Here is a 19553-nt window from a genome sequence, read left to right as displayed (position 1 = left end):
TCTCTAACAGCTGAAAAAATAAATCTCACGGGAGCCCAATTTCTCACCTTTCCACCGAATCAATTATATTTCACATATATTATGTAATATTGCTCTATTAAGGGGGGATGGTTAAATCACATTCAAATGTTTACAACAGAACATCTCACTAGCTTTGGGAAAATACTTTTTCAGTGTCAGTTGAAGGGAAACTGTTATCACAAGATTGCTTTATCAAGAATCAGGAAGTACAGTGAAATCAGCATTAGCTTTTGAAAAATATTGTCATGAGCAGGAGGCTATATATATTAGGTATCCGACTGGAAAACATACTTGTCAGAATTGTCTCGCTGGGTTAATGTCTTCATCATTTGCTGTGATGCCAACCACCAATAGCACGGGGGCTACTACTTTGCCGCTAAGCCCTCGCATTACTCTAGCGTTTTTAATGGGCTTACTAGCTTTTGCTATAATGCTGGGAAATGCTGTGGTCATTCTAGCTTTCGTGGTGGACAAAAAGCTTAGACATCGAAGTAATTACTTTTTCCTTAACTTGGCCATTGCTGACTTCTTTGTTGGTAAGTTACATATCTTTATTTCAGATCATTTTTCTATAATCTATTTCTAAGACCTTAAAATTAGCTTTCTTTTTCTTTTTTTTAAATAAGCTTTTGTTATTTCAAGGGACTGTATAGAATTGGGGATGTTAAAAACATAAAGTTTTAAGAATTAAAGTTCTGGGGAGGCTATATGGCACTTTAGGGGAAGAGTTTATATGTGTAAATCAGGCTTGTAGGAGAATTTTCGTTTGACAACAGTTTATTTTCTTTTTGTAGAATAAAAATAAGTCCAGAATAGTTCTGAAATTGCTTTAGTCTAAGAGTTACTTGTTTCTGGAGCTATTTTCCTTGTATGTTTAGGTTTATAAGTATGTGTAGAAATGTCAGTTGATGATACTGCTTTATAGGACCTTCTAGTATAATTTAACTTGTCATTGTCTACAGCTACATAAATGCTTTCATTTATTTTACGGTGAAACAAAACTCGTGAAATCCGTACTTTATTGCCTGGAACATAGGGTTGCTCAACAAATGTTAGGCCTCTTCTCTTTTGATTTCTCTGCAGATAGGTGTCAACTCAAACCAGGGTCACAAATGATAGTAGATTACCCCGATCATGGTAAGGACTATTAAGTACTCAAGTGTGATTAGATAATGAGATACATAGAAGACTAAGTTAGGCTCTTTCTTTGGTAAGGTTTCAATGTAGGAGAGTGAATAAGAGAAGCTCACAAGTGATTCTAACAGTATAGAGTATGATGTGAGAACCACAGAGACATACCAAGTGCTATGGGTACTCAGAGGAAGGAGAGAGCACCTTTGGTTAATGGGTAGCAGCATCTGAAATGAACTTCAAAGGATGGGTAGAATTTCCATAGGCGGAGATGGAGAGGAGTATTCCAAGAATCAGCAAAGACATGCTGGTAGAAAATCATTGTGTACATCTTCCTAAATGTGAGCTCCTGGCTGGCTGTATGGGATCAGTAGGGGATAAAGTTGGAGTAGTTAGAATCTATATAATGAAGGCCCTTGAACACTAGTGTGTCTGGATTGGAGGTTACTCAACAGCCAATGTGGAGATCTGGATTTTTAAAGTAGGTGAGAGATCCGATGGATCGAACCTTTACCTTAGAGGCATTAATGGGGACGTAGCAGGTGAGAGAAGCTGGAGCAGGCAGCCGCTTGGCTTCAGAAACAATCCTGCAGGGGCGCCTGGGTGGCTCAGATGGTTAAGCATCTGCCTTCCATGATCCCAGGGTCCTGGGATCGAGCCCCACGTAGGGCTCCTGGCTCAGTGGGGAGCCTGCTTCTCCCTCTCCCTCTGCCTCTCCCCCTGCTCATGCTCTCTCTCCCTCTGTATCTCTGTGTCTCAAATGAATAAATAAAATCTTAAAAAAAAAATTCCTGCAGCAATCTAGGCACAAGTCATATGTTAAGGCTCTGAGCTACTGTGGGGAGAGTGGACAGGAAGTTGGGGAGGGAGGCAGAGCTGCAAGGGGGTGGGCTTGGGCAGGAGAAAGAGAAAAATGAGATAATATGTTAAGGCTCTGAGCTACTGTGGGGAGAGTGGACAGGAAGTTGGGGAAGGAGGCAGAGCTGCAAGGGGGGCGGTTTGGGCAGGAGAAAGAGAAAAATGAGATAAAGATTAAGTTCTGGGGACAAGAAAACTATGGCACAATTGGTAACTCCAGGTAACTCACATTAACAACTTGAGGTAGATCCTTCTACATCATTCTCTATAATCACCGAAACAGGTATAACTATATGACTATATTCATGTGTGAACAGAGAGAATATTCTGCTATAAATATATTTACCCTCTTTGCCTTCTTCACAGAACTGTTCAACTTTTAGATAATACTTAGGACTTACAGTCGATTCTGTATTTTGACTAACTCAAAGGGAGTGCTGGTAGGGAGGGCTGGGATACAACTATACCCAGCAGAGGGAGCCTGAGGCCTGAAGCTTTTGAACAAAGATGGTACTAGATAAGAACAGAGTGGTTCCTCATGTGGCCCAATGCAAGCACCAGGGCAGCCCCCACGATTATGGGCTTGGGCACCACAGTTTAAAGATGTGATGTGTCTCGGGGAAATGTTCCTGCAGATGTAGATGGGGGTCCCCTGCCACCAGCAGGCGGATGGAAAAAGAAAATGGCTTTGCTGCTGATGAGAGAAATCGAACATAAGCCAGAATCTCTCTCAATCTGCCAGTCTCCTCCTTCACATTTCCCCTGCCCCCTGCCAGCTTCATCCAGAGGTGTACTTACTTAACAATATTTGCCACAATGCTATCAGAATCAGGGCAGTCTCTGAGAACTTTCTGTCACAAGATTAGAGTTTTGTGTTGAGGCTGTCCTTTTTCCTTAGCCATGCTCAGAAGTGGGCTTTTTGGCTCTGAGCCTGTAGGCTCGTGACAGTGGTTCTGGGCCAGGGCAGAACTCATGAGAGTTTTCCTGTAATTGTATGGCAGCCATTCTTCATGTTTTGCTCAGGAGACCTCGAGCTCCAGAACCACGTGGCAATGGCCTGGAGCATCGCATGTGCTAGGTATTGGGGGCTTTTAGCTGATTGCTCTCTTCTCACAGGCTTTAAAACTGGCCTCTAATCGAAAATCTAAATTTGTGGCACCTGAGTGACATCCCACGCTGAATGTAGGGTTGGAAAGCAAAGTTTTATCGAGGAGAAATTCCAGTACCAGCTACAGTGATATAAATATATGTCATCTGCACACTATTCCAAAAAAAAAAAAAATGCCATCTGCATACTATTAAAAAAAAAAAACCAACTATCTCTATATATGGATATCTATAAAATTGGTATCACATGACTAATGTTTTGTCTATGGGTCCCTTCTTCACATCTACACATGTGTGGGCATTTTTGGCCTACAGGACCATGTGACAGATGGCCAGGCAGGATCTGCAAGGACAAAGGTGGTTGGGGCTGACAGAGTCTGAACCATGTTTTCAAGAGGGCAAAGTTTATCTTTAGTCCCCTCATGCCTCAGTTCAGGACTCTTCTTTTCCCTGTTGGTTAGCTTGGGCTGCCATAAGAAAATACCCCAGTCTGGGTGACTTAATGGCAATTGACTTTCTCATGGTTCTGCAGGCTGAGAAGTCCCAGATCAAGGTGCCAGCAGATTTGGTTCCTGGTGAGCACTCTCTTCCTGATTTGTAGGCGGCTGCCTTCTCCACGTGTTCTCATGTGGCCTTTCCTCTGGGTGTGCATGGAGGGAGCGAGCAAGCAAGCTCGCTGGTGTTTCTTCTTATAAGGACACTAATCCTGTTGGGTTAGGGTTCCATCCTTATGACTCATTTAACTTTACGTCCTTGTAGGCCCTATCTCTAAGTGCAGCCACCCTGGGGGGTAGGGCTTCAACATATGAATTTCAGGGGGACACAAACATTCAGTCCATAACACCCTCTATGCACTCACCATTATCCGCACATTCCCCTGTTGGCCCAAAGAATTCAATGGGGCTTTTAGCATCCTCCCCAACTTTTGATTGTCATTTTCTCATGGAAGATGTAGCTTCTTAGCTGGCTTTGGAAAGAAAGGGCAATACCAGACTGGTGGTAATTTTCAAGCAAACTGGGCTTTCCCATTCTCATCTATTCATTCATCCAATACTGGTTTATTTTGAAGCAGACACTCTTTGAGGTGGTGGGGACAGAGCAATGAAAATAGGGACAAAATTCCCAGTCCTCATGGTGCTTTTATTTCTACTGGGGACGGTGGGGTGGGGAGACACATAATAAATATAAATAAATGAATAAAATTATATAGCATTTTAGACTATGGTCATTGCTAGTGAGAAAACCAGCAGGGAAGAGGGAGAGAAAGGGTGCTGGAGATGGAGGTTGCCATTTAAATGTCAGGGGTAGGGCTCATTGGTCAGGACACATCAGAGTGAATAGAAGGAGCTCTCTGAGGGAAGGGCATTTCCTGCTAAGGAAAGTGCAAGGATCTGAGGGGTGCAAGTGTGGTGTATTTGAGGCTAGAGGAACTGGGGTAGAGGGAGTGAGGGGCAGAGGGAGTAGCAGGAGGTGAGACAGGAAAGGTTGGGTGGGGCAGGCTGGGGTGAGCAAGTGGCCTGGGTTCTCACAGGGCTTTTCATCCTTCTTTTTTCTTCTCTCCTCTCCCCGTTCCTTTACCTCCTTGTTTTTATTTCTTCACTGCCTTCTCTCTTTTTTAAAAAAATTTTTTAAGATTTTATTTATTTATTTGATAGACACAGATAGTGAGAGAGAGTGAGAGAGAACACATGCAGGGGGAGAGGCAAAGGGAGAGGGAGAAGCAGGCTCCCCGTGGAGCAGGGAGCCCGATGTGGAACTCGATCCCAGGACCCTGGGATCATGACCTGAGCCGAAGGCAGACGCTTAACCGACTGAGCCACCCAGGTGCCCCTTCACTGCCTTCTCTTAATATAATTTGTTTTCTCTTACTCTCCACCCCCAACCTCCTTAATCTGTCATGCCAAAGGCTTATTGCTCTTTTCAAGAAACTAGCTCTTAGTTTTACTTCTCAAGTCCGTTTGACCCAGAAGCATGATTCTAGAGTGGAAGTTATAGAAACACTTCAGAGTGGGTATATCCTAGAAATATTTCCGATTCAGTTTTTGAAATTCCTTTGGAATAAGCCACAAACATCTCCACCACTCAAGAAGACAGAGGATCTGAGCATGACATTTGTGCTAAAATACCATGTAGAACATGAGGTGACAGCAGAGTTTCATTAAAGCCAAAGGAATGGGGGGGGCGCCTGGGTGATTCAGTCAATTAAGCCGTTAAACTGCTGCCTTCCGCTCAGGTCATGATTCTGGAGCCCGCGTAGGGCTCCCTGCTCAGCGGGGCATCTGCTTCTCCCTCTGACCTTCCCCCGTCTCGTGCTCTCTCTCTCACACTCTCTCCCTCAGATAAACAAATAAAATCTTAAGGAAAAAAAAAAAAGCCAAAAGAATAGGACTACAGCCTGTTTTAAACTGCTATCTCAAGCAGCTCCTAAAATTTTGAACATACCCAGACACACCCTTCCTCTTTCATCTAATTCAGAAAATGTGTGGACAAGATTGTTGAACTCATACCCTCTCTTTAATGTTTAAATAGACTGGTGTCTGTAATGCAAATGATTACTGGTGTTGAGCCTTTTGTCATTCTGTGGAGGAAATCAGCGTGCGTGCGTGTGTGTGTGTGTGTGTGTGTGTGTGTGTGTGTAAAATACTCATGTTGGGAATACTGGACCGAAGCCCCAACTCTGGGCCAAAATATGATACATATCTCTGTTTTGAAGATACTTTGACTTATCTCAGGTGATTTATCTCAGATACTTTATCTTATTTATTTACCTATTTTATATCACAGGCGTGTGTATGCATGCGCGTGCATGCGTGCACCCCCCTTGAGATGGAAGGCCCCATAAGGAAGCTTGGTTATCATTAAAAATATAATCAAAGCATGAAACAAGCAGGCAATTTGAACTACATATAAGAACTGACCACACAACTCTTCTATCTCAATGATGCCTTGTCTCGCATCTTTGTATGTGAACTTAGGTACAGAACACCAGAGTCTGCATTCCCTTTCACTGGTGCTGAAACCGCACCTCATTGGTTATATCCTCATGTCATCTGGTTTTGGGAGAATGCAGGGTTTCCTTCATCCTTCCCTTTCCTTCTCCTTTCTTTCTTTCTTTCTTTTTTTTTTAAGATTTTATTTATTCATTTGAGACACAGATACAGAGAGAGAGAGCATGAGTGGGGGAGAGGCAGAGGGAGAGGGAGAAGCAGGCTCCCTGCTGAGCCAGGAGCCCGATATGGGGCTTGATCCCAGGACCCTGGGATCATGACCTGAGCGAAGGCAGACGCTTAACCATCTGAGCCACCCAGGTGCCCCTCCTTTTCCTTTCTTTTGCCTTTACTATTGTTCTTCATGATAGGCTAACTTGATTTTCACATGAGAATAGGAAGTCTTGCCAAGTGCCTGATAAAATATGAAGATTCTCACTGAGCTTTTTTTTTTTTTAAGATTTTATTTATTTGACAGAGAGAGTGAGAGAGCACAAGCAGGGAGAGCAGCAGAGGGAGAGGGAGAAGCAGGCTCTCCACCGAGTAGGGAGCCCGATGCGGGACTCGATCCCACGACCCTGGGATCATGACCTGAGCCGAAGGCAGACGCTTAACGACTGAGCCACCCAGGTGCCCCCTCACTGGGCTTCCTCTTAATAGGTTATATATTCAGTGAGTAGTGTCACCTGTCTGAAATGTCAATACAATGAAAAACTCGAACAAAACTAAAGGAAAGGGAGCTCAGTTTAGTCATTTTTCATAATAAGCAATTTCTGTGCAGAGCTGAACCACTTACACATTTGTTTAGTTAGTGAAGTGTAGTGGTTCAAGTCAGGAGTCCTGAAATCACACTGCCTGGTTTCAAAGCCAATCTTCCACTTACTCGCTGAGTGGACCCTGCGCAATTACATCTCCGTTTTGAGCTATAGGTTCTTTATCGGCTAAGTCAGTATGATTTCTACCTCAGACAGTTTCTTTGAACATTAAATGAGGTGACATATGCAGTAGGTATAGCACAATGTCTGGCATGTGGTAACTGCACAACACATATCAGCTGTTACTAATTTATTTCAGTTAAATGTGGGAGCCATTGGTCAACTCTCAATGTTGTGAAAAATACAAAGATCAACTTGCAATACAGTTTCAGCCCTCAGGAGAAACAAGTGAAAAGATGACAGAGATGCAAAGTAGAATGTATTTATACATGAGAGAGGAAGGGAAGAGCAAAGTACCAGCACTGTGCAAGTGAGAAGGGGTCACTTCGGCCAAAGAAGTTCCAAGAAAGATAACAAAGAGGAAGTCCTTTTTGTGAACTGAATGAAGAATGAGAAGGAAGTAATTAGACTTCTCAGTGGAAGAGAGGAGGCTATTCTAGGAAGAAAGAATGTTGTTGGCAAAGGACACGTGAAACTGTGGGTTGTGTTTGGGGGAAGGCTGGCCCATCCTGTCTGGGTTGGATTATGGACATAAAGATGACTTGTTCAATCAGAGAAAGATAATTATCATATGGTTTCACTCATATGTGGAATATAAGGAATAGCGCCAAGGATCATGGAAAAAGGGAGGGAAAACTGAATGGGAAGAAATCAGAGAGGGGGACAAAAGAAGAGAGACTCTTGACTCCGGGAAACAAACTGAGGATTGTGGAAAGGGAGGTGGGTGGGGGGCTGGGGTAATTGGGTGATGGGCATTAAGGAGGGTATGTGATGTGATGAGCACTGGATGTTATATGCAACTAATGAATCATTGAACATTGCATGAAAAACGAATGATGTATTATATGTTGGCTAATAGAATTTAAATAAAAAAAAGAAAAAAAAAGATGACTTGTGCTGTATATGTTTGGAAATGTGGGTCAGGACCTGAGCCTAATTTGGAAAGTAATAAGGAAACATAGGATGCTTATGACAGCCATTGTAAAAATGGTATTAAAGAATGTGTAGGAAATCAGTCCTGAGTTTTGTCGATGAAACACAATGAATTTCTAAATTATAATCAAGCCACTTCGGGTCAATTCAGATATGTCATTGTGTTGTATGCCTCTTTCTCTTTGTATTCATTGATGTGCGCTTTTTTTTTTTGCCTTATTTTTTCCTTATACAGGTATGGTCTCCATCCCTTTGTACATCCCTCACTCGCTGTTTGATTGGGACTTTGGAAATGGACTCTGTGCATTTTGGCTCATTGTTGACTATCTTTTGTGTACAGCATCTGTGTATAACATTGTTCTCATCAGCTATGATCGATACCAGTCAGTCTCGAATGCTGTAAGTCAAAACATTCATTCACCTTCTTTAGAAGATGACATACTTGTACATTTTGCATCCCCAGGCAGAAATTTTTTTAAGTGTAATTTTTTGTTTAGTTGGCAAACCTTAGAGGAGCCTCATTATCCTTCTGTTATTTGGCACTACGTTTTCATTGGCCCTTAGTGAACAATTTCTGTGTGTGATTTGGCTAAGTCACTCACTCCCCTATGTGCCACTAGCGTGGGAAGGCCGTCAAAGAAAATCCAAGGCAAGTTGTCGAAAGTGGTATACTGAGTCCACAGTAGATTGGATATACGTGTGAGTCACAGTAGACTTACCAAGTCCATTCTTACACAAACTAAGACCTGAATATTTTCCTCAGGTGGGACCTGGTGGGCAAGTAGAAAGATGGCCAGACTTTTGAATGTCATGAGAAAATCAATTTTGAATGGCCAAAGGAGAAAAGACAGTATACAGAGAAGCTATAGGTTAGACAGTGGGACCAGCCTGGGAGATCAAGTCCCAGTGCCAGTGTAGGATCCATGCCAAGAAAGTCTGAATTGACCCAAGATTTGGAATCTTGGTTTCAACAAATTAGTGACAGTTCTTAAGCAAGCTAAATTTATCAGCAATAGAACCACGGGAAAAACAAGGCAGATACAAGTAAAGACAGAGGTGTCAGTATGGGGCAGTAATCTGCAGTCTTCGAGACCTAGATGGGAAACCTCCTTCACTCCTGAGTCCCAGGGCCCACATCTTTGGGGGATGCAACTGCATGCAAGGGATTTTGCTAAGTGCTGGGATATAGAAATGAAACATCAGTCTCCACTTTTGAGGAGCATAATAGGCTAATGTGGAGACAGATCCAGAAACAGATGGGCTTAGTACCATGGACTAGGTGTGGTGTTGGAGAAGTTGAGAGGCCAGTGACAGCTTTGGCTTGGGAGGACTGAGCAGCTTGAGCAGAAGGCTTGGGAGGGTATATTGCAGAAGGCAAGGATCAACTGCAGGAACAAAGATGAGGCTCAAATAAGATAGAAATTTATTTTCCTCTCACAGAATATTCCAGGAAAGCCTTTTCTCCAGGAACTCAACCAGGGACCTAGGCTAACAGGGTGGTTCTGCACCTTCTAGGGCAGGGGTCAGCAAACTTTTTCTATAAAGGAACCTATGGTCTCTGTTGCAGCTGCTCAAATCTGCCATTATGACACAAAAAGAGCCATACATAATATGTTAAAGAAAAAAGGAATGATTCATTCATTGTGTTCCAGTAAAAATGTATTTATCCAAACAGGTGGTGGGCCACATTTGTTTCATGGACAGTAGTTTGCTGACCCCTGCTCTAGGTCATTATTCTCCTCTGCATGGTCAAGGCCAGGTTGCTGCCACTCCAGGTTCTAGAAAGGATGGATAAAGCGCAGAAGTCCAGGGCAAGGGGTTTTCTTTTAACCAAGTAGTGCAGAATCATACAATCATTTCCACTCACATTTTACTGGTGACATTTAGTCACATGGTCTCCCATCTCACTGCAACAAAAGCTGGGAAATGTGGTCTCTAGCTGAGCTGCCGTACTGTCAGAAAGAAGGGGGGAAAGAATATGTTGGGACATCCAGACACTTGGCCTCGGGTATGTCATTGGCACCAGAGTCCACTGCAGTTGGTACTAGAGAAACTATGGAGAGAGTGCAGATCAGCTTGGATGAGCAATTCAGATGTTTATAAGCTCATGGTTTTCAAATTGCAGCTTGTGATCCATTATTGAGTCATGAAGTCAGTTCAGTGGGTTGTGACCACCTTTTTTTAAAATGAAAAAATACAGAAAAAACCATAGTAAAACAGAATAAAAATAGAGTATAAAATATCAGAGTACCAGGTACATAATAAATATAAGTATTATTTTATGAGTACTTCTGTCTGTGCACTTAGTGATGACATAAAATGTATTTCTTAGTTTGAGTTCATCAAAATGTTCGAAAAAGAGTGCTCTAATTCATAATCTTTCTCATTTGTGCTGAAACATTTCCTTTTTTTTCTGGGTTAGCATTTCTTTTTAGTCTTCACTGGATGTTCCTAGTTAGTGTTCGCTAGGACATCCCTTTGCTGGATGTCCGAGCCCTTGGGTCTACCTCAGTTGTGTGCAAAGGTAAGAGAGAGTTTGTACAATTAGGAAAAGTGTATAGAAGTCACAAAGACATGAGGACTGATGTGCAGAGAGAAAATGAGTGCGTTCGTTTCCTAGTCTTGCCCTGAGGAATTCCCCCTGGCCACGCAGGCTCTAAATTTGGTGAGGGCTGGGTCGGCTGGATCCAAGAGCCTCAGTACGTAAGCACGGAGTCAAGTGTGTAACAAGAGCTCCACACCCCAGTGCATGGATGCTCGCAAGGGGCGCTCAGACAGCTCTTGGGCCTTTGTTGGCAAAGAGTTCAAATGCAGCAGTGTGAGCCAGGAAGCCTCAAAGACCACTGAAGCTCGTAGGAAGTGGTTGTGGGGAAGCCGAGCTCTTGCTGTAGTTCAACGTGGAGAGACAGTATGATAAGTCAGGGTCATGGGCTGGGCCTGGGAAATGGAAATTTGACAATAATTTGGAAAAGGAAGGCCCAATACTGATGGCAGTGTGTGATTACAGTGCTCAGACACATTTTCTGGAGAGGCAGATTTCCGTGTGGCTGAAGCAAGAGTGGGTGGGGGAAAGTAGTACAGGGTAGTTGGAAGGAGTAGGAATTCAAATGTATGCAGAATTAAGATAGTAAGTGGAGAGAGTATTTTTTTTTTTTTTTTACCTGAAGATGAAGAAGGAAGCTTGAGAATAAAATCAAGACCATGAGAAATATGGTTGCTGGGGGGTGGCTAGATTCCTAGGACTGCTGTAATTAAGTACTGCACATTGGGTGGTTTAAGACCACAGAAACTTATTCTCTGGAATACATTTAATGTTTGGAGACCTGAAGTCCCAAATCAAGGCGGAGGCAGGGCGATGCTCTCTCTGAGGCCTCTAGGGCTGCCTGTTCCATGCCTTTCTCTTAGCTTCTAATATTATCAGCCATCCTTGGCATTCCTTGGCGGTCCTTGGCTTGTGTCGCTACAGTCTCTGCTTCCATTGACACAGGGTGTTCTCCCTGTGTGTTTGTGTCTTTCTTATAAGGACACCAGTCATATTGGATTAGGGCTCATTGAATATGACCTTATCTTAACTTGATTATATCTGCAAAGATCCTACTTGCAAATGAGGTCATGTACGCAGGTACTGGGACTTAGGACTTCAACCTGTTTCTTTGGAGGACACAATTCAACCTGCAACAGGCACTTAGGATGGCTCTGCAATGCCATTTCATTATTAACACCAGCAAGTTCTGGGGGCTGCCCTGCCTTATAAAAGAAACCCGATTGACAGAGTGTTTGGATATTTTATTGGGGCCAGAAAGGAAGCAGGATAAGAAGCAATATCCTGAATAACGAACATATTCTGTCATGGGTGGAGTACTGGGCCATTGATTGATGTCAGGAAGGCCACTCCAACTGGCTTGGGCCTGGATTCAAGCAATGCTTGAGCTATCTGTCAAAAATGCTACCCAAAGATGAAGACATGGGCATCATCTTTTCAATTCCCTTGGATGTCCATTATCTCATTTGACCTTATGCATAATAGAAAAGAGATCACTTTCCAGCATATTGCATCACATCATTACAAAGGCTGAACAGAGCAATTAAAAAACTAAATGCAGTTTTATGACCATCTGGGTATTGTTACCATCTTCATAATCATTAGATTTAGTGCAAGAGATGTATTAATTAGTGGCATGAGAAGCAGAAGGCAAAAAAGCATATTGTATATGGGAGCTTGTGGTCAGCACCATATGCATTTTAGCTTAGCCTCCGAAATATCAGTAATTTGGGGGAAAAAAAACCCACTTCCCTGCGTTTTTAAAAATAACTTTTTTTTAAAGCCTTCTTCCTCTTACCTCCAGCCAGTCGGTGAGCCCTTCTCAGCCTGCACAATCCATCAAAGAACGACAGGGCTGGGCATTGTTGTACTTTTTAATAAAAATGAGAAAACACCGTAGCACGAGATTTAGAAACTCACAGAGAAAATAGTACATGAGAGATGGTGGAAAGAGAGGCACGTTCCAGTTTCATGGGGGAAATCATTTCCTTTTCCTTGAGTGAGGAAATCAGAGAAATATGGAACATATGAGCTGGAAGGAACCTTACTGACCTAAAAGAAGCTTAGGGACTTTGTTCCAGATCCCCTTAAAAAAATTCTTGGTTCATGTGTTCATCCCTCATATAGGGTGGGTGACCTTTTAAGTTTCTTATAGATGATATTTTTAAAGATTTCGGGATCTATTGAAGATCATGGGTCCTGAGAACTGAGAGCAATCCTTACTCCTAGAATCTCATTTTCCCTTATAGAAGCCAGGCTTCGTGACCAAGCAGACCTAGAACATTCTTTACTCTTTAAAAAAGACTGTGGTACTTGCCATGGCTGTGTCTCTCAAAGTGGCTGACCACCACAGCTTTGGCACCATTTTTGTTGAGTGGAAATATTTATAGAAAGAAATGATTTGGTAATGCTCAGGAACATTATGCTATTTCTCCATAGCAGGTTTAGACTTTTTTGGGGGTGGGGGTCATCCTCTTGGGAGCAATGTAAGAATTCTCTCTTTTTGAGGCCACCTTGAAATCTCAGGATAAACTACAGAGTAGATTCTTCCTGAATATTAGAATCAAGAAAGCCAGTGGCTTTCAAACTTGTTTGACCATGGGAGAAATGCATTCGATAGTGGGGTTCAGTACATGTGTTTCTCTCTCTCTCTCTATGTATATCTACATTCCCAAAGCCAAAGTTTCATCAAACAATACATACCCTTACAATTGTGAGGCACTCTGACATTGAGCGCTCTGTTTCATTCAAAGAAAAATGCCGATCATGACCCAGTTGGCAGATTGTGAAACACTGTGAAAAGGGGCACCCCGTTTCAGCTGTTTTCCCATTCAGATTAGTGTCTGCGGAGTTGGAAACATCGCGTTCTTATTTTAGATATTGATCTTAACATTTTCTAGAATGTCAGAGGTTTAACCTTGAGGATTACAGATTCCGTCTGGAAGGTCAGGGAGAAAGTCTGCATCGGAAACTGAACCCTCTGTCCTGGCCCATATCATGTGACCCAGCAGCTTCCCTACCTCTTGCATAGCCCTGAAGCTCCCGAGGGCCTGTGATATGCCTTCTGCAACCAACATATGTTCGTTATATTGAAATAATTTATTTGGTCTCTTTTAGGTATCTTACAGAGCTCGACACACCGGGATCTTGAAGATCGTGGCTCTGATGGTGGCTGTCTGGGTACTGGCCTTCTTAGTGCATGGGCCAATAATTCTAATTTCAGAGTCTTGGAAGAATTCCAGTTGGAGAGTCTCGGAGGAGAAGGCTTGTGAACCTGGATTCTTTACCATATGGTACATCCTCGCCATCTCGTCTTTCTTTGAATTCCTGGTCCCAGTCTTCGCAGTGGCCTATTTCAACATGTACATTTACTGGCGCCTGTGGAAGCGTGGCAATCTCAGCCGGTGGCAAAGCCAGCCCACACTCCCTTCTCCTGTGTCTCCCAGTGACTGTGGATCCTCACTCAGGGGTGGACTGTTTTCAAGAACATCTCTTCCTGAACTGAAGGAAACAGTACCATCTACTCCTTTGAAAAGACATGAAAGAAAGAGCAGTCTCTTGTTCTCTTTAAGAGCCCAGATGAATGGCAGTATAATTGCTTCCAAAATGACTTCCCTCAACCATTTTGATTCCCTATGTTTTTACCAAAGGGAACATATTAAACTGCTCAGAGCCAGGAAATTAGCCAAGTCACTGGCCATTCTCTTAGGTGTTTTTGCCTTTTGCTGGGCTCCCTATTCCCTGTTCACAATCATTCGTTCAGTTTACCCACTAGACCAGCGTCCTCAAATAGTTGGGTATGAAATCACGTTTTGGCTTCAATGGCTCAATTCCTTTGTCAATCCTTTTCTGTATCCGTTGTGTCACAAGCATTTCCAGAAGGCTTTCTCGAAAATATTTCGTATGAGAAAGCAAGCCATATCATCACAAAATCGGTCATTGTCTTCTTAAAGATAATTTTATCCTTTGTAAAAATTTTAGTCTTAATCTCACCTACAGGAATTTGATCTGACTTTCATTTTGCCTTTTCCACTCTGCCAGGAAAGTCCATAAAATTGTAACACTTGAAAACTTAAAAAAAAAAAAAAAAATCGGAGCCTGGAAGTCAAGGGAAAATTATCCTGGTGAATAATAATAGTACAATTAGAAATAGATGACAATGTTTTTGTAAACTCATAGCCACAAATGCACTGTACTTTTCTTCCTCATTGCCTCTTCCTTGTCTTTTAGATCTTGAGATAGCATTGATGGTGAAAGTTCAGAGTTCTTGTTTTCTTTCCACGTTCAGTGTTTGCTATAGCCTTAAGTGAATTTCCCTTTTTATTTTATAGTGATGAAAAATTGTCAAGTTTTAAAGCCATTTTTCCTAAAGTATACAATGGAAAAGGGGGCTATATTGCCCTCTTTGCTGGAGGTGGGCATTATGATCAGTGGGCAGGCGTGTTGAGGTTTGAGTTGTCAGAAGCAGGGGGTGAGAGTGTGCCCAGATGGAAAAGTGGAAGGCACGTGTACTTCTGGACTCTATGTTCCTGATCCCAGGAAAGAAGGAAGTGTGGGGAGGGAAGAGCAGGGAACTGCAGCTCTCAAAGTCCTCCAGTGCCGTTATCTGGGAGGCTTGGCAATCACAGGATGAGCAAGTGAGGGACGGACAGGATCATCCTCTGATTGAAAGGATGGCTTTCCTTTTTTCCTTCCTGCCCTCTTCTTCCAACTTCCACATTGGCTAAGACCTGTGTGAGAAAATATGGAAGAAAAGAGAAAGGCTAAGAGATAACAAAAGGACTATATGATTAAACCTGATGTACCTGGTATAACATTCACAGAACTAGTGGATGTCAATAATTATTAATAAAATATACTTCTGTATTTATTTGATGTCTTTAACGTGTATGCAGCGCTCAGAGCGATGCCTTTATATGCAGTTAGTGTAGGTTATACTTTGCTGATGAGTCACATTTTCTTAGCCTGGTGACATTTTTTTCTTTTTGTCATTATTAATTTTTCTTCTTCCTTGTCCTCCTCTTCTTCTCCCCCTCCTCCCCCTCCCCCTCCTCCTTCTTGTGTTCTTTGCCTGTCTTTGTCATAACATTTCATTTTGATTTTGGTTAATTTCATCTCTCCTATAAGTTTTTATTAGTGTTTATTTTATCACTTCTCAGAGTTCCTATACAGTTTAGTCATTTTCATATTTCTTAGACCTTTGAAATCTTGGTTAAACTCCACTAAAATACGAAAATCCTTTAAGTACATAAATGATTAGATATGCCCATAATTTTTATGTATACTTATGCCTTGCATTAAGTCCAAAATAGGAGATATATGGTTAACATTCAATAGTAATCTTGAAAATTTGAGAAATAAACCCTCATAAATATGCAAGTTTTTATAAAGTTACTTGTCAGCTATTGTTTTTGACATTTATAAATTAGTACTTGTGGATTTCATATGATCACTGGAGGCTCGAATATTCATTGAATGGTGTGGCTCCATGAAAACTTTTTCTGATTGAACCCTAGTGGAAACATGCCTAAATATTCATATGTATTTTCTAAAATATAGAAAATATAATATATATTGTATTTCATTCAAAGATATCATCAGTGTAAAACATACTGTTACTTTATTTATGACTATAAAAGAAAATGCTGCAAATTGTCTATGAAACAATACTTTAAAAATCACATTGCTAGGAAGTCTCATTCTGATTGCAGAGTTGTTGAAAGGTGAGCAATATGTGTCTTGGAAGTGATAAAGTATGATACATTTATGATGAATGAACAGAACAAGGCTAATCCACTGTGAAATGAGAGTTTGAATAAATAAATACTTTTGATGGAAAATTCACATATTCATTCAACGAACGTTTATTAGGGGTCCATCATGTGTTAGTTACTAGTATACTGTAAAGACGCCTATGAACCTCATTGATTTAGTTCCCTTGGGGTAGGAATTTTACTTTGGGGTTCTCTTACTACGATGCTGGCACCCCATAGGTGCTCAGTAGATGTTTAAGGAAAAGGCATGCATTAGGCCTTTTCCTTAAAAATAGAATATAAATTCTAGGTTTAAAATCCAAGTCTTTTAAATTTGCCCTGGAGGAACTTTAAAATATGTTTTTCATTATAAGAAAAGTAATATGTACCAATCATAAAAAGAAAAGACAGTAATAAAATAATTCCTATACCCAAGAAACAGACATAATTATTAGTTTGGTGTAGGTGTTTCTAGGGGGAAAAATAACATAATTCCATTTTTTAGAAACACGTGTTTGTATATCTAAACTTCTCACAATCTCCTCGGGTGAATTTTGCCCTAAAATGAAGGCTCCTAGGTCAGACCGGTGGTTGCGGCACTGGGGTTGTATGCGCAGCCTCTAGCTCTTCACTGGGTTTGGACCCGACCTTTAACGGTGGGGAAAGAAAATGGCCTTGCTGTGCTACAACCGGGGCTGCGGGCAGCGCTTCGATCCCGAGACCAACTCCGACGATGCTTGCACATATCACCCAGGTGTTCCAGGCTTTCATGATGCCTTAAAGGGTTGGCCTTGCTGTAAGAGAAGAACGACCGATTTTTCTGATTTTTTAAGCATTGCAGGCTGTACAAAAGGCAGGCATAATAGTGAGAAGCCGCCTGAGCCAGTCAGACCTGAAGTCAAGACCACGGAGAAGAAAGAACTTTCTGAATTGAAACCCAAGTTTCAGGAGCACATCATTCAAGCCCTAAACCAGTAGAAGCAATAAAAAGGCCAAGCCCAGATGAACCAATGACAAAATTGGAATTAAAAATATCTGCTTCCCCAAAACAAGCACTTGATAAACTTAAACTATCCTCGGGGAATGAAGAAAATAAGAAAGAAGAGGACAGTGATGAAATTAAGATTGGGACCTCATGTAAAAATGGAGGGTGTTCAAAGACATACCAGGGTCCACAGAGTCTAGAAGAAGTCTGTGTATATCATTCTGGAGTACCTATTTTTCATGAAGGGATGAAATACTGGAGCTGTTGTAGAAAAAAACTTCTGATTTCAATACATTCTTAGCCCAAGAGGGCTGTACAACAGGGAAACACATGTGGACTAAAAAGGATGCTGGGAAAAAAGTTGTTCCATGTAGACATGACTGGCATCAGACTGGGGGTGAGGTCACCATTTCAGTATACGCTAAAAATTCACTTCCAGAACTTAGCCAAGTAGAAGCAAATAATACATTGTTAAATGTGCACATTGTATTTGAAGGAGAGAAGGAATTTCATCAAAATGTGAAATTATGGGGTGTGATTGATGTAACAAGAAGTTATATAACTATGACTGCAACAAAGATTGAGATCACCATGAGAAAAGCTGAAGCTATGCAATGGGCAAGCCTTGAACTGCCTGTTACCAAAAAGCAGGAAAAACAAAAAGAAGAAACAACAGAATGAGATGACAGGGAAAGAAAGTTATTGCCTATTTCAGAATTCTTACTATGTGGTAAAATGGGGGCTTGCTGCTGTCCTCTTTTGTTGTCGTTGTTGTTGTTGCTGTTGTTGAATCTGGCAGTTCAGGGTCAACGGTAGGTTCTTAAAAGCCAAAGTCAGTTTATCTTCTCGTGCCTCCCGTCTTCTTTTTGAGTTACCTAAGTTTGATTATTCATTTCTCCTCACTTGGCAGAACTGTAGTTATGTCCTATACTTGAAAAGCTAGAAAGTAGCTCATAAACAGTTACAGTATTTCTTGGTATAATACTATGTTTAGCAGAGAAGGGTAAAAAAAACATTTGTTCACATCTCTTTTCTATTATCCCATAATTAGTAAAACAAGATGGAATGTCAGATTTTTAATTAGTTTTTTCATTAGTTTGTGTTCCTATAATACTTGAAAATCTTTAAGAAGGAGATGAAGCTCTGCATTGTTTTATCCTCGGGAAGGTTACTTTTTCTAGGAGGAATAATTCTGAGGTAGTGTAGTAGCTAGTTAAAGGGGAATATATGCATTGAATAACAAATTGGAATTTGTTTACAGCTAATTAAATTAAAACATATCAGCACCTATATTACTTGCCAAGTGCTATGATTTAAATGTATAGAAAACATTATAAATAAGAGTAGAGAGGTATCAATTTGGTTAAAATTTGCTGTTTTATTAAGACTAAGCAATAATGTTAAACATCTCTTTCCTGATTATTTTATAAGGTGTTTGTATGGTGTTATGACTAAATTGTACCTGATTCATAACCTACACCCTCTTAAAATCTTTAATTAGTTACATGTAAAGAGAAATTTATATATATGTTATAATTTTATATATATATATTATATATATATATAAATATCTGGCCTCCCTGATGGAAAACTGTATGTATAAAACCATAGATTTAAAGGCTTATGGAAATACATTACGGTATCAAAAATGAAATATTTAAGCTTTGCTTTATGAGAAATATCTATTACATGTTAAATAAAATAGCTGAATTCTTTTGGAGTTTTGTTTTAGGCTTTCATGAACAGCTTGACAATTCTAGGTGATCCAATGTTGATTATATATTATACTTCATTAGGTACAGGTATCAGAGACTTAGATTGTTTATGCTAATTGAACCCATTAAAGATAGTTTACTTTTTGAGGCAATGCAGAGCTCACCAACAAAACTAAAATTAAGAAATGTTTTGAAGGCCAAAACTTTGGCAGGACTTAAGAAATTTGGGTATGAATTATGCTAATGTAGATTAAAATAATTATTTCCCCCCCCAAAAATAAATAAAATAAAATGAAGGCTCCTATTCTAGTATGAGTAATTACTGTATCCTTCCCACAAATGGAGCTAGCTTATAAATACTTATTAAATTTTAAATAAAAAATAATTCATTTCAAATTGATTTAAAATACTTCAATACTTAATATTTAAGTATTTTTAAATACATATTTAAAAAAATTTTAAATACTTACTAGCTCATCTTAAATCCAGACCCAAAACCACTGGTATAAATGTCAGAACATTCCTTAGAATATGGGTTCCTAAGTGTTGACTTTGGTTGGCCCGTTTAGAAATAGATTCAAAAAGA

At 40.8% G+C, this 19553-nt stretch overlaps 1 protein-coding gene and 1 pseudogene across 2 annotated transcripts; both read left to right on the top strand.

Moving 5' to 3' along the window:
* Positions 1–261: 261 nt before the first annotated feature.
* Positions 262–16358, top strand: HRH4 (histamine receptor H4). Of its 2 annotated transcripts, XM_036098150.2 has the most exons (3): positions 262–557; positions 8208–8371; positions 13632–16358. In XM_036098150.2, exons 1-3 carry the CDS (start codon positions 338–340, stop codon positions 14463–14465), a joined length of 1218 nt encoding a protein of 405 aa, XP_035954043.1. In that variant the 5' UTR covers positions 262–337; the 3' UTR covers positions 14466–16358. The 2 variants fall into 2 exon arrangements, with proteins under 2 accessions (XP_035954043.1, XP_077916616.1); XM_078060490.1 differs by lacking the exon at positions 8208–8371 and having other exon boundaries at positions 13632–13910.
* Positions 16359–16424: 66 nt separating this feature from the next.
* Positions 16425–18006, top strand: LOC118539506 (cysteine and histidine-rich domain-containing protein 1 pseudogene; annotated as a pseudogene).
* The last annotated feature ends 1547 nt before the right edge of the window (positions 18007–19553 follow it).

The sequence above is a fragment of the Halichoerus grypus genome, chromosome 13, assembly GCF_964656455.1.
Source record: "Halichoerus grypus chromosome 13, mHalGry1.hap1.1, whole genome shotgun sequence".
NCBI lineage: Eukaryota > Metazoa > Chordata > Mammalia > Carnivora > Phocidae > Halichoerus > Halichoerus grypus.
The sequence above is the reverse complement of the archived record's forward strand: the minus strand, read 5'-3'. Positions and strand labels throughout refer to the sequence as shown.